The sequence below is a fragment of the Dermacentor albipictus genome, chromosome 5 (genome assembly GCF_038994185.2).
Source record: "Dermacentor albipictus isolate Rhodes 1998 colony chromosome 5, USDA_Dalb.pri_finalv2, whole genome shotgun sequence".
NCBI lineage: Eukaryota > Metazoa > Arthropoda > Arachnida > Ixodida > Ixodidae > Dermacentor > Dermacentor albipictus.
This window is the reverse complement of record NC_091825.1, coordinates 173,332,310-173,347,927: the sequence shown is the minus strand read 5'-3', so window position 1 is coordinate 173,347,927 and position 15,618 is coordinate 173,332,310. Positions and strand designations below refer to the sequence as shown.

The 15,618-nt window shown below is 47.0% G+C and overlaps 1 protein-coding gene across 12 annotated transcripts in view; it reads right to left on the bottom strand.

Moving 5' to 3' along the window:
• LOC135897507 (intermembrane lipid transfer protein VPS13A-like) overlaps positions 1–15,618 on the bottom strand; it is a 1,023,564-nt gene that overhangs the window by 699,345 nt on the left and 308,601 nt on the right. For all 12 annotated transcript variants that reach the window (XR_011514733.1, XR_011514732.1, XM_070539327.1 and 9 more), the window contains one exon: positions 5,475–5,692. Coding sequence is in view for 10 of the 12 variants with exons in the window: in XM_070539327.1 (XP_070395428.1) it covers positions 5,475–5,692 (218 nt within the window). In the remaining 2 variants the exon portion in view is untranslated. The remainder of the gene's footprint in view (positions 1–5,474; positions 5,693–15,618) is intronic.

Here is a 15,618-nt window from a genome sequence, read left to right as displayed (position 1 = left end):
ATAGTGGAAAAAGTAGCCCTTAACAGCGAAGCTGTTAAGGGCTACTTAAGGACAGGGGTGCAGCACTGGCGTAGAGGTAGAACACCCGCCTCGTGCGCAAGAGGTCCGTGGTTCGAATCCTGGTGCCACGCAATTTTCCACCGGCTTAAAAAAAAGAAAAGAGAAATCCGCGTGTTGATAAAATTGCATAAACAGGCCTGGAGTGTGGCCTGATCCCGGTGACCAGAACCAGTAACGCACTTCTTAACCAGAGCAGGATTGGCCACCCTGGTGCAGTACTTGGCCACAACCTCCTATATGAACACAACAATCAAACCCTGGCCCTCAGTCCCCAGCAGCTGCGAAGACACTGACCACGGCGGTGGTATGACCTGCGACGCAGCAAAGGGTGCTAAGAATCCTTGGCTTCTGACAGGCCGTCATTGGAATATGAACCTGGCAACGTTTAACACTAGAACGTTATCTAGTGAGGCGAGTCTAGCAGTGCTATTGGAGGAATTAGAGGGCAGTAAATGGGATATAATAGGGCTCAGTGAAGTTAGGAGGCCTAAAGAAGCATATACAGTGCTGAAAAGTGGGCACGTCCTGTGCTACTGGGGCTTAGCGGAGAGACAAGGACTAGGAGTCGGATTCCTGATTAATAAGAATATACCTGGTAACATACAGGAATTCTACAGCATTAACGAGAGGGTGGCAGGTCTTGTTGTGAAACTTAATAAGTACAAAATGAAGGTTGTACAGGTCTACGCCCCTACATCCAGTCATGATGACCAGGAAGTCGAAAGCTTCTATGAAGACGTGGAATCGGCGATGGGTAAAGTCAAAACAAAATACACTACACTGATGGGCGATTTCAATGCCAAGGTAGGCAAGAAGCAGGCTGGAAACAAGGCAGTAGGGGAATATGGCATAAGCACTAGGAAAAGCAGGGGAGAGTTATTAGTAGAGTTTGCGGAACAGAATAATATGCAGATAATGAATACCTTCTTCCGCAAGAGCGATAGCCGAAAGTGGACGTGGAGGAGCCCGAACGGTGAGACTAGAAATGAAATAGACCTCATACTCTGCGCTAACCCTGGCATCATACAAGATGTGGATGTGCTAAGCAAGGTGCGCTGCAGTGACCATAGGATGGTAAGAACTCGAATTAGCCTAGACCTGAGGAGGGAATGGAAGAAACTGGTACATAGAAAGCCGATCAATGAGTTAGCAGTAAGAGGGAAAATAGAGGAATTCCAGATCAAGCTACAGAAGAGGTATTCGGCTTTAACTCAGCAAGAGGACCTTAGTGTTGAAGCAATGAATGACAATATTGTGGGCATCATTAAGGAGTGTGCAAAAGAAGTCGGTGGTAACTCCGTTAGACAGGATACCAGTAAGCTATCGCAGAAGACAAAAGATCTGATGAAGAAACGCCAATGTATGAAAGCCTCTAACCCTACAGCTAGAATAGAACTGGCCGAACTTTCGAAGTTAATCAACAAGCGTAAGACAGCTGACATAAGGAAGTATAATATGGATAGAATTGAACATGCTCTCAGGAACGGAGGAAGCCTAAAAGCAGTGAAGAAGAAACCAGGAAATGGCAAGTATCAGATGTATGCGTTAAGAGACAAAGCCGGCAATATTATTACTAATATGGATGAGATCGTTCAAGTGGCTGAGGAGTTCTATAGAGATTTATACAGTACCAGTGGCACCCACGACGATAATGGAAGAGAGAATAGTCTAGAGGAATTCGAAATCCCACCGGTAACGCCGGAAGAAGTAAAGAAAGCCTTGAGAGCTATGCAGAGGGGGAAGGCAGCTGGGGAGGATCAGGTAACAGCATATTTGTTGAAGTATGGCGGGCAGATTGTTCTAGAGAAACTGGCCACCCTGTATACGCAATGCCTCATGACTTCGAGCGTACCGGAATCTTGGAAAAATGCTATCATAATCCTAATCCACAAGAAAGGGGACGCCAAAGACTTGAAAAATTATAGACCGATCAGTTTACTGTCCGTTGCCTACAAAGTATTTACTAAGGTATTTGCAAATAGAATCCGGAACACCTTAGACTTCCGTCAACCAAAGGACCAGGCAGGATTCTGTAAAGGCTACTCAACAATATACCATATTCACACTATCAATCAGGTGATAGAGAAATGTGTGGAATATAACCAACCTTTATGTATAGCTTTCATTGATTACGAGAAAGCGTATGATTCAATCGAAACCTCAGCAGTCATGGCGGCATTGCGGAATCAGGGTGTAGACGAGCCGTATGTTAAAATACTGAAAGATATCCAGGCGGCTACACAGCCACCTTAGTCCTCCATAAAGAAACCAACAAAATCCCAATAAAGAAAGGCGTCAGGCAGGGAGATACGATATCTCCAATGCTATTCACAGCGTGTTTACAGGAGGTATTCAGAGACCTGGATTGGGAAGAATTGGGGATAAAAGTTAATGGAGAATACCTTAGTAACTTGCGATTCGCTGATGATATTGCCTTGCTTAGTAACTCAGTGGACCTATTGCAATGCATGCTCACTGACCTGGAGAGGCAAAGCAGAAGAGTGGGTCTAAAAATTAATCTACAGAAAACTAAAGTAATGCTTAACAGTCTCGGAAGAGAACAGCAATTTACAATAGGCAGTGAGGCACTTGAAGTCGTAAGGGAATACATCTACTTAGGGCAGGTAGTGACGGCGGATCCGGATCATGAGACTTAAATAATCAGAAGAATAAGAATGGGCTGGGGTGCATTTGGCAGGCATTCTGAGATCATGAAGAGCAGGTTGCCATTATCCCTCAAGAGAAAAATGTATAACAGCTGTGTCTTACCAGTACTCACCTACGGGGCAGAAACCTGGAGGCTTACGAAAAGGGTTCTACTTAAATTGAGGACGACGCAACGAGCTATGGAAAGAAGAATGATATGTGCAACGTTAAGGGATAAGAAAAGAGCACATTGGGTGAGGGAACAAACGCGAGTTAATGATATCTTAGTTGAAATCAAAAAAAAGAAATTGGCATGGGCAGGACACGTAATGGGGAGGCAAGATAACCGATGGTCATTAAGAGTTACGGAATGGATTCCAAGGGATGGGATGCGTAGCAGAGGGCGGCAGAAAGTTAGGTGGGCGGATGAGATTAAGAAGTTTGCAGGGACAACATGGCCACAATTAGTACATGACCAGGGTAGTTGGAGAAGTATGGGAGAGGCCTTTGCCCTGCAGTGGGCGTAACCAGGCTGATGATGATGATGATGTAAAAGGACAGGCAATCATCTGCAGCAAGTTTAGTCAACTGAGCCTGAAGCTGGCAAGGTCGCACCTGTATGAGGATGCTCATTTCGTGGTCACCCGACGGCGAGACAGTAACAGTCACGTCAATCACGTGCCGTCTGCTGAAGTCGAGAAAGTTGCGCTCTTCTGCAATTCAATTTCAGTTTTTTGGGTGAACCTTGCAGGAATTGTTACTCTGAACAAATTCATTACTCTCCAACCAGTTATCAATACTCCTAGAACGTCTTGCTTTAAGATAAATTGTCTGACTCTTCAAGTTAAAAAAGCTCCTTATAATTTTCATAATTACTTCTCTATGACTACCTTGGGCCAATCAACATATGCATGCAATCTTTCAGTTAGATTATGGTTTTGCAAGGCAGCCAACCTATGAGAACTTCCAACATTAATTCACTTGGTCACTTTCCATGACTCCCCTCAACCACGACTCTCATCGGTAAAATGAAAAATTCCCTGGCAATTCCATGACTTTTCTAGGTTCTTGAAATTTCTTTGCCTTTTACAGCTTTTCGAGCCCGCTAGACACACTGCTAAGCTATCATTAAATCGTGGTTCGCCACTCTCTTGCTTTCATCAACCACCAACACAGTGTATTTGGCCAGTGCTAGGCAGGCATGCCTTAGGCTTACGGAACTCGCTGCCTTCCCCATGTCGTTTGCTGGTGCTGAACCACCTTTGCGGAGCATCCGGATTTTTTGCCGCCTCTCGTGCAGCTGGGCACCTTCTCACTGCATTACTTTTTTTTTCTGCATGAACAGCAATGAAGGTTGCAAAACTTGCATGATAACTCGCTTTGACTGCTTCAGCGGTGACAGGAGCCAACAGCATCATCTTCTCGTGACAGCCAGTGCATGTCTGCCATCGGTGCACGTTTGCCACCAGTGCAAGTCTGCTACCGGTGCATGTCTGCCACCAATGCATGTCTACTCAACAGCTGCATACCCTTGACGGCGGCCTCCATACCAGTGATGGTTTTGATGGCCTGCTCCAGTATGAAGTCTTCCAGCAAATGCCTTCTCTTTGTATCGTCTTGAATAGCGTGTACAAGCCCGTCTCTCCGATTATTATCCACTTGCTGGTTATTATTTAGCCATGACAGCTCTTGACAGAGCCAGCCAACGAATATTAGAACAAAACACGAAAACATGTTACTCCGGGTACCCTCGTCGCCAATTCTTACAAGTTACTAAATACGTTCAGTAGAAATCATGTAGCCAAGGAACAAACTGTCGGCACAGCGCCTCGTGCTGCTTGATATAGGCAAGTCAACTACATGCCCTCAGTAGCTCTGCAGGTGAAGCACGATCTACGATCACAACAAGCTCATGGAAACAGTTTTATAACTGCACGAACAAACGACCACAGAGAGAGAGAGCGCACAAGGACAGGCACCTGTCTTGGTGTGCTCTCTCTCTGCGGTCATTTGTTCGCGCAGTTATAAAACTGTTTGCTGTGGAAAGAGGAATGATAGGTGTAACGTTAAGGGATAAGAAAAGAGCATGCTTCAGAAGAACTTCAGTTTGGCCTAGTTGGTATTTACTGCAAATCATATTGACCGCAAAAAAGACGGGGACATAGGAAGAAAACACATAAACAGCACAGGCGGTAAATTTCAACTGGCGGCAATTTCAACTTCAAATTTACCGCCTGTGCTGTTTATGTGTTTTCTTCCTATGTCCCCGTCTTTTTTGCGGTCAATATGATTTGAAGAAAAGAGCAGATTGGGTGAGGGAACTAATGCGAGTTAATGATATCGTAGTTGAAATCAAGAAAAAGAGATGGGCATGGGCAGGACACTTAATGAGGAGGGAGGATAACCGATGATCATTACGAGTTACGGAATTGATTCAAAGGGAAGGGAAGCGTAGCAGAGGGCGGCAGAAAGTTAGGTGGGCGGATGAGATTAAGAAGTTGGCAGGGACAACAGGGCCACAATTAGTACATGACCGGGGTAGTTGGAGAAGTATGGGAGAGGCCTTTGCCCTGCGGTGGGCGTAACCAGGCTGATGATGATGATGAATATAGACCAACTCGTCCAACAACATTTATAAGTTCTTCTAAGCTCCTGGACATGTCCCAAAAAAAAATTTGATTAGAAGCGCCACGTGTGGGAAAAACTGAAAATGCAGTGCCCGAGTTATGCACCTTGCACAAGAATGTACGACTTAATATTTGGTTCACCTGGTCATATGCAGTGAGCTGAGGCGCACCAAGATATTGTCCACGTAGTCGGGTTTTGGGCCCAGCGAGATTTCCTTGAAGAAGTTCTCAATGCTCAGGTCTCCCAGGCTCAGCACCACCAAGTTGGGAGAGTCGGACTTCTGGGGCACCAGCACAGTCGGAGCATGGATGTCAATGCAGAGCTGGAGCATCACAGACTTGTGCGCAAAGTCAGCCACCTGGGTGCATGCAGCATGCCACTCAGCACATGATGGCATGCAAAGTGTTGCTCTGAAGTGTTATTTCTTTCTTTTTTTTTTACTTCTAGCCTGTGGCAGGCCCACTCACAAGGCTCGTACACAATTGCAGATAATGAAATAAACCAAAAAATAACATTTAGCACACAAAAACATTGACTCTCCATTCCAGTTGGTACAAACTAGAGTAAGGTGGGTTAAGGTGGCTAAAAGTGGGTTTGGGTGGATTAAGGTGGATTTAAGTGGATTAAGGTTGGTACAAATTAGAGGAATGTGAATTAAGGTGGAGTTTTAAGTTAAAGTGATAACTTAGACAAGCGCTCATGATTTTGCATTCAAATCAAGTAAGGATACTTAAGTGACTGTAGATTTTTTTGTACAAGAATTAGCAAATTATATTCAAGTTTAATTAGCTCAGCTTTATTAACTAACTTGATGGATAATGTGTCACTGCAAAGGTTATGATGGCTGTCAAGAAATGACGGATAACATCTTTTAAAGTAACCTCAGCTTTGTGTACCATCTTTTTTTCCCAACAAAAACAAAGAGGAGAGGGAAACAGACATGGAGGAGAATGTAGCTACGCCAGCTAAACGTAAAACCATGGAAGATACAATGGAAAACAGTGAAAAAAAGACCAAACTGGTTAGTACACTTCCGGAATGTAAGGTACAAGTCGAGCAAAGAATCGAGGCAAAAATAGAGGAAATGGGCTTAAGAATCATGCAACAAATACAGCAGCAGCTTAATGTGATAGTGACCCGTGTCGCGGATAGAGAAACAAGAACAGTAGCATGGGGACCACAATCCAGTGGGGGTGGTCCTACATCAAAACTCCGGTACTAACCAAGGGAGCAGGAAAACTGTAACGCCATCATGGATAGACGCAACAGATACACGATCCAACAACAAAATTGTAGGGGATACCATAGAAAAAGATTCAATCTACAAGCAGTACCTGATTAGCAAAGAAAGCCCAGATATCATAATGATACAAGGAACGCACGAAATCGCAAATTGATCAGGATACAAACCGTTTAGTTGTGCCGAAGAGTACACAAAGGCCATGAGCACTTTAATAAAGCGAAACTTTATGGTCGTGCAACACGACATGGAAATTAGGGATATTGACAATGTCTTAGTAGAGATTATACACACACAGAAATTAGCAAACAGCCTCTTTCTCCTCAACATTTACAGTAACCCACAGTGTAAAAAACACAAATTCCAAAGACTATTTCATAAAACTCTCGCCATAGCGAATAATCGGGCGATAGTAATCAGGGGAGACTTTAATGCTCAACACACGGCATGGGGCTATTAATTCGAGGGTCCCAAAGGCAGAAACCTCTGGTTATACGCACAACAGGAGGGCCTAACTCTCGTAACCAATCCTTCAGCTCCCACCAGGAGAGGCACCACTGTTTGCGTCAACACTATGCCAGACCTTACTTTCATCAAAAAACATAATGGACAAGCAGTGGATAAATACACAGCAAGATCTGGGCAGCGACCACAGTATCATAGAAATAACAGTTGGGTTGGGACCGCATAAAAACAAAAGCAGGAAGCTTAAAATTGTAGACTGGGATAAGTTCCGGAACATTAGAGAGGATACCAGCGGGTAAATTAAACACATAGAAGAATCAACTGAACAGCTAACGGAAGACATAACCGCAGCTACGCAAACAGTTCCATCAGAAGCACAGTTAGAAGTCATAGACAGTAGGCCCCTGCACATGTGGGAGGCTAAGGAAGTGCTACGAAGAAGATGGAATAGTCAGAGACACAACTGGGCAATGAGAAGGAGGATAGCCAGATTAAACAGAGATATAGCAGCATGCACAAACACTATGTAAGCAGCAATGGGAGGAGATATGTAGTAACACGGATAGTCAGTTACAGCTAGCAAAGACATGGAACCATCTCAGGTACCTGCTTTTTGATTGTGTCAGTTTGTCACAGTTGCCTCGACGCACATCTGTATCTTGTGCATGTCATGGTTTTTATCAAATGGCTCCTATATATATATATATATATATATATATATATATGTTAGACATATCTTCAATAAAAATCAGTTGAGAGTCAGCGCTCTGTCGTCGTTTTGTTCTTTCTGTTGTCCCTGTCTTGTGTGTGCTGTTACAACCCATACCATGAATCCCAACCAACTGGCCCAACTTGCCGTTCTGATGCATACAAGCAAACTATTAACAAGGTAGTTCATGCCTATAGAGGTTCAGAACAAGAGTTTCTACGAGAGGTTACAGGGAAATACATGTCTCAGGCAAGATCAATTATACACCCAGACTATACAGGAGTAGACAGCAACTAACCTGAAAGGGAAATTAGCGAAGCAGAAGTAAAGGCAGCCTTGCAAAAACTTAATACTAAATCAGCACCCGGATGAGACGGAATCCCAAATAAGATACTAAGGAACCTAGACAATAAGTATATAACAAAATTGACAGAATATATTAATGAATGCTGGAAAACCAGCAAAATACCATAACAATGGAAGACAGCACACATGATCTTAATACCTAAGCTAGGCAAGCTTGCTTACAGCTGGAGAATCTGAGACCCATATCTCTCACATCTTGCATTGGAAAGCTCATGGAGCTTGCGGTCCTAGTGAGACCAACCAACTATCTTGAGGACAGGGACTTGTTCCCCTCCACGATGCTGGGTTTCAGAAGATATCTTTCCACGCAGGATGCGATGCTCCTGCTTAAGCACCAAATCATAGACAACCCAGGAAGATCCACTAGAACCATCCTTGGCCTAGACTTATAGAAAGCTTTTGATAGTGTAACACACACAACAATACTCAACAGCCTAGAAGAGCTGGATTAGGAAGAACATACAATTATGTTCATGACTTACTAACCGGTAGAAAGGTAAAGATCGGCATGGGGGACCTCACCTTGAAAGAAATTGAGATTGGTAGTGATGGAAAACCACAGGGGGCAGTGATTTCGCTGATGCTGTTTAATCTGGCATTAATCGGATTACTAGAGAAACTACACGAAAGTGAGGGCCTCAACCACACTATATATGCTGATGATATTACCCTATGGGTAAAGGAGGGTAATGATGGGCAGACAGAACTGACACTCCAAAGCCAGACTGAAACAGACGTACAATACCTAGAGGGAACTGGATTAGTTTGCTCAGTGGAAAAATCTGAAATAATATTGTATAGGCCGACAAGGAGAGGCCGTAAACCAAACAGCTACGGAGGCGCAGACAATACAGAAACGGACATACAAATGAAGACCGCCAATGATGAACCCATACCTAAAGTCGATAAAATCAGAGTTTTGGGGCTACTCATTAAAGCAAAAGGCAACAATGGAGAAACCATTAAGAAATTTAAAAGAACAGTACCTCAAGTTATGAGGTTGACCAAAAGGATAGCCAATAGAGACACAGTGGAATGAAGGTAGGAAACATGATCAGAGTGGTGGAGACGTTCGTTATCAGTAGGATTGTATATGTCGCACCCTACCTTAAATTTACTTATTTATTTATTTACGCTGCAGGAAATATGAAATTAAAATGCCTAAATAGGAAAATTTATAACCAAGTTGTAGGACTTCCAATCAGCACTAGTACCAACAGGGTAATATAAATAGGCCTGTGCAACACAATGGATGAGCTCATAGAGACACAGCGGATAGTGCAGTATGAATGCCTTTCTAAGACCAAGGCAGGAAGACACATACTAGAAAGACTAGGTATCGGGTACCATACTCAATACGGAACAAAAGTGGACATCCCCAATGATGTCAGGAATACGATAACCGCTCCACCCTTACCAAAGAGCATGTACCCTCTATATCATAAAGGTAGAAGAGAAGGCACAGCAATGGACATACAAAAGAAATTTGGGAATAGTAAAGAAGCAGTCTTTGTCGACGCGGCAAGATACAAGCACAGGTGCAATTGATCACGAAAAGAAATGCAAAACATGTATTACGGCAAGCACAGCAGCAATCGAGCCTGCGGAGGAGATAGGTATTACGCTAGCAGTATCACAGACCGAAACGGACGTAATAGCCAGCAACTCTCAGGCGGAAGTACAAAATTTCGTTAATGGCCAAATCTCTCCGGAAGCACTACGAATCCAAAAGGACTTCTTCTTGGGCAAGTTGGTGCTTAGATTTCCTAGGTATACTTTGTGGTGCAAAATACATTTCTTGAAAAGGGACAGAACTGTCACTGTCTCCCTTTCTTCAGTCCCTTTTCAAGAAATGTATTTTGCACCACAAAGTATACACTACGAATCCTGATGGCAGGTAACAAAAGTCAAGAAAGGAATGTTTATTTAATATGGATACCTATTCACACCTCCACCTTGCAAGGAGACAACAATAATAATAATAAGACGGTGCATGACATGGCTCGAGGGCTTAAGGACTGAGCCACGGCCGATAATAGAATCGGCACCTTAGCGTCTCCCAAAAACAAGGATGGAGAGGAGGGCAAATGGGAGGATCGTAAGACCAAATTTAATGACATCACACAACACTTCAAACTGCAAAGGTGCATTTTCTCGCCACCTGGCCAAAAGCTCAGGAAAAAGCAGTCTGTCTAATGGCAGCAGTTACAGACAAGAACTTATCCGAACGGTGATCTCACACCTTGTTTATCTCGGTAGCGCTGGCAGTCCTGCTGGGTACTGAAAGTAATCGAGTCTGCGGAGCATCGGCAGTCATGGCCCTGGCTACGAACCTCGGTACCCCATGTTTCGACGAAACTCAAGATAAGTGGGATATTTACTTGACTCGACTGGAGGCATTTTTTGAAGCAAATGATATTAAGACAGATGATAAGAAAAGGGCGCTCTTGCTGGACAGTGCGCCCCCCAGAAAGTAAATGCCCTGAGTTAAAAGGACGCACTTACCATCCTAAATAACCACTATGCGCCAAAGACTAATGAGGTTGCCGCAAGTTACAAGTTCTTTACAAGGGATCAGGCTGCAAGCGAATCTGTCCGGGACTATGTTGTTGAGCTACGCAAGCTTGCGGATAATTGTCATTTCGGCACCAGTTTGGACCGTATGTTACGGGACCGCATTGTGTGTTGCATCCGAAATCGGGCGGTGCAACAGACGCTGCTTGAAAAAACTGAGCTCACACTTGCCCAAGCTGAAACGATTGCCATAGCGGCAGAGACAGCCGCACTGGAAGTTAGCGCCATGACTAGACCTGATAATGAGGCAGCGGTGTGTACTGTAGCGAGTAAATCGCGCCGATATCAGACCTTCACCAAAGATAAGCAAAGCCATACTGAGTGCGCACGCTGCGGAAACTACGATCACGAAGCAAGCGACTGTCCGCACAAAAAGGAGCAGTGTTTTCACTGTCGGAAGACAGGTCATTTTGCAAGAAAATGCCGCTCCCAGTCGGGGCTCCGGACTGGTCGTAGGCGTGATGGCGTCGCTAGCGCAGTTCATTATGAGAGCGCTGTGTCCGAAACGGAGGAAGGCGATATTTCATCAGTCTTCACATTGCAGGAATCACGGAAAAAGAAATCTTTGCTCTAGGCGTTCCGCAGAGTTATCCGCTGGGGTGGCGTGCTTTTGAACATGATTATTGACACGGGATCACCGTTTTCTATCATTCCGCAGGAAGTGTATCTAAAGCACCGTCTGACTTGGCCACGCTTATCGACATGCAAACACACGCTCAGCTGTTACTTGGGCAAGCTACCCATTGTCGGTGAACTGCACCTTGAAGCCCATTTTGCGGGGAAGACTGTACATGCCACACAGATAGTTACAGGCTGCTCGGGTCCCAGCCTTTGCGGAAGGGACTTAATCCAAGCGTTCTCGCTTGGATTACACAACACAACACAACACTGGACCTTAAGGATGCATATAACCAACTCCCATTGGATGAGGAGGCGAGGAAGTTGGCCGTGATAAACACTCACAAGGGGTTGTTCTGCTATAACCGTCTTCCGTTTGGAGTTGCCTCGGCTCCCGCGATTTTTCAGCGGCGCATGGAAACGGTCCTGGCCGGTCTTCCAGCCGTGCAGGTGTATTTGGACGATGTATTGATAGCGGAACGTCAAGACGATAATGGCTAAGTGCTTCGGGACGTTTTGCGCAGGCTTCAAGAAAATGGTATCAAGCTGAAGGCCGAAAAATGCCATTTTCGCAAAGACTCAATCGTCTACCTGGGCCATCGCATTGACAAAGACGCCTTGCATCCGCTTGAGAAGAACCTAGCAGCAATATGCAACTCGCCACGGCCTACGAATGTGAACGAACTGCGCTCGTTCTTGGGTCTGTTAACTTATTATCACCGGTTCTTGCCACACATGTCAACGATGCTGATGCCGTTGTATCTTTTGCTTGAAAAAGAGCATAAATGGCAGTGGGGAACGGCGCAGGAAAATTGGATAAGCCCATTGCTTTCCGTTCACGCACGTTAACGCACGCTGAAAAGAATTATTCTCAGCTCGAGAAGGAAGCGCTCGCACTAGTATTCGGAGTAACAAAATTTCGAGACTACCTGCTGGGCCGCAAGTTTGTATTGGTCACGGTCCACCAACCACTGGTGGGACTTCTACGAGAAGATCGACCTGTGCCCCCAATGGCGTCGGCGCGTATTCAGAGATGGGCTCTGTTTCTAAGCCAATATAGCTACCGCACAGAGTACAAGGCCGGCAAGGAAAACGCCAACGCGGACGCACTCAGCCGCTTGCCCGTGCCGATAACAGACGTTTGTCGATCGGGCACCTTACCAGAATACGTCTTGTCTTCAGAGACCCTTGACAGCTCGTTCGTGCCAGCGGATGCCATGCGGGCGCTGATGAACGGAGATGAAAACCTTAGCGTTGTGCAGCACTTTGTACTGAATGGATGGCCTAAACGCTTGTCACCGTGTCACAATCACCTTCAACCTTATTTTTGCAGAAGACTGGAGTTGTCAAGCGTAGAAGGCCTGCTCTACTGGGGTCATCACATCGTCGTACCCCGCAAAGCGCGAGTCTCCATGCTCGCTGAGCTACATCGGTCACACCAGGGTGCATCTGCGATGAAAAGACTGGCTCGGACACTGTTCTGGTGGCCTGGGTTGTATGGTGAGATCGAAAGCCTTGCACGTTCGTGCATCTCATGTGTACAAGCTCAGCCAATGCCCCATCGACAGGTTCCCATCTGTTGGCCAGAAACGGGAACCAAATGGTCAAGGCTTCACATTGATCACGCCGGACCGATAGAGGGACGCATGCTGCTGATAGTCGTCGCCTCGCATACTAAATGGATTGAGGCACTTCCCGTCAAGTCGGCGACCACAGAAGTCCCAATCGCGCCGCTTCGAGAATTGTTTGCGCGTTTTGGCTTGCCGCAAACAGTTGTATCAGATAACGGGCCTCAGTTTTCAAGTCAGCAGTTTTCCCAGTTCATGACTGTCAACAACATAACTCATCTACGTAGTGCACCGTACCACCCACAATCTAATGGTCTGGCAGAGCGTGCTGTCCGCACAGTAAAGGATGGCCTTCTTAAGCACTCGATGGTGAATGATCTCGAAACAAAACTAGCGCGAGTGCTCCTACGCCATCGACGTACCCCACTACCGTGCGGCAAGTCTCCTTCAGAGATGCTGCTGAACTACCAAATTCGTTCACGCTTGGATACCTGCGTCTCCTCTCTACCTCGAACTTGCTCGTAGCCTCCCAGGTTCCAGTCCGGCGACCAGGTGTGGGTGCGCAACTTTGGCCAAGGGAAGCGTTGGCGTCCAGTCATCGTCAAGAGCCCAGAGGGTTCACGCCTTGTAACGGTCGACACTCCAGATGGCCTAGCCAGACGTCACTTCGACCAAATTTTCCGTCGCGTCCCTGTGTCACCCGTGACCCCAAAAGCGGAGGCTCCCGACTCGCTTCAACCCAGCCCGGACATCAAGAATCGGCCCACGTCAACGCCAGAAGCCCGGTGCAGCCTGGCCACTCCAGAAGCAAGTGGCGCTGCGCCTGTTCCTTCGACAACACCTCCAACGTCCCTCCCAGCGGAACAGGCTCTCTCTCCCCCAAGTCCGCCGGTCTTACGGAGGTCTACCCTACAACGAAGACCCGTGCAAAGACTGCAGTTTTAAAAGAAAGGGAGAAGTGATATGAAGTGCTGTGCCACATGTGTCAAACATGATTCGTTCTTTTTATGTTACGTCATAGGCAAGCAGCCTATATATCTAGTTCGCTGTCACTGAAATAGGGCAGTGTGGTATGTGCTCTTGGATTGTCTCTGTCACTCTGCCACCCGCTACAACAGCTCAGGAAAAAGCAGTCTGTCGAATGGCAGCAGTTACAGACCAGAACTTAACCGAACGGTGATCTCACACCTTGTTTACCCAGGCATATGGAAGACAGATAAATGCAAGACAGCTAAATGCAAGAACTGTGGTTCTAGAGACACTCTGGAACATGTACTATGGGAATGCTGAGGCATAACAAACAATAATGGAGATGCAGCCTCTCGCGATCACCTCCACGCACACTGGAAAACTGTGCTGCTCAGCTCTACCCTCGACGATCAACTTTGGGCAGTCCAGCTGGCCCAGGAAGCCGCGAGGACTCAAGAACTCCTGGCCGACACCTAGGTGGGACCTTTTGCCTGTCCCACAAACTCGCAAGACCTTTCAACAAATTTCTTTGACTGACAATTTCTAAAAAATTTACTTCTGCATAATAATTAAGCGCCCTCTTAGTTAAAATGTGGATGCTCTGACAAGAATAACGAAAGTTGCCAAAGTTGAAGACTGGGCGTGTTGGTATAGCATATTAGAGGCTCGATTGCGCAACATTTGGACAACCCACACAGAAGAGAAGCACACACCACAGAGCGCTACTTGCAACTTGTGGGGATGCACGACACTCACGCGTCCCCTGATGTGGTTTTCCCGCACGGCACGCGCCTCCTGTGTAATCCGGCTTCACCGCTTGGCCTGGCGCCCGCGGCGGTCAGAGTGGTGGAGGCGCAGTACAAGAGATGGCGCGAGTGTTGCGCTGCTGACGTCGCCGACAGGCGGAGTGCACGGAAAGACAAGGCGCTTGCTCTTGGGCTGCGGACCGGCAAGCACGGCGTACGTCCCGCGCACGCGCCGATCCATGCTTCTGCCAGACTGTCTCGCGTGGCCGCCTTCGAACGCTGTGGGGACGCGCGACTCTCGCGCGTCCCCTGATATGTTTTTTCCGCATGGCGCGTTTCCTGTAATCCGGCTTCACGGCGTCGCCTGGCGCCCGCGGCGGTCGGAGTCGTTGAGGCGCAGTGCGAGAGAGGGCGCGAGTGTTGCGCTGCTAACGCCACCTACAGGGCGCTGAGAGACAAGGGGGCTTGCTCTTTTCCCGGCGGATCGGCGAACAGCGTGGACGTCCCGCTCGCGCGCCAACCCATGCTTCTGCGAGACCGCCTCACGTGGCCGCCTTGGAACAGGCCACCATTCGCCACCGTACGCGCGAATGACCAGGCGTTGGGATCCAGCATGGGGCGAACATATTCGCTCGTTATCCAGTCGCGGTGACTCGGACTTCTAGATTTGTCGCACGCCCATCGGAATCTTTTGTGGATAGCAACTCGGCTAGCAGACATTGATCTATGAAAGGTGCAATAAATGCCCTAGTGATTGTTTGCACTACTGTGTTGTCGTTCCTTTGTCCCAAGAGCACGGGTGTGAGAACACCACATCTGGCTGCCCAACGTGGAGTATCCGGGGACGCGACTCTAACGCGTCCCCTGATAAGTTGTTTTCCCACACGGCTCCCGTCTCCTGTAATCCGGCTTCGCCGCGTGGCCTGGCGCCCGCGGCGGTCGGCATGGTTGAGGCACAGTACAAGAGATGGCGCGAGTCTTGCGCTGCTAACGCTGCCGACAGGCGGGGTTACTTGGGCGCCGAAAGAC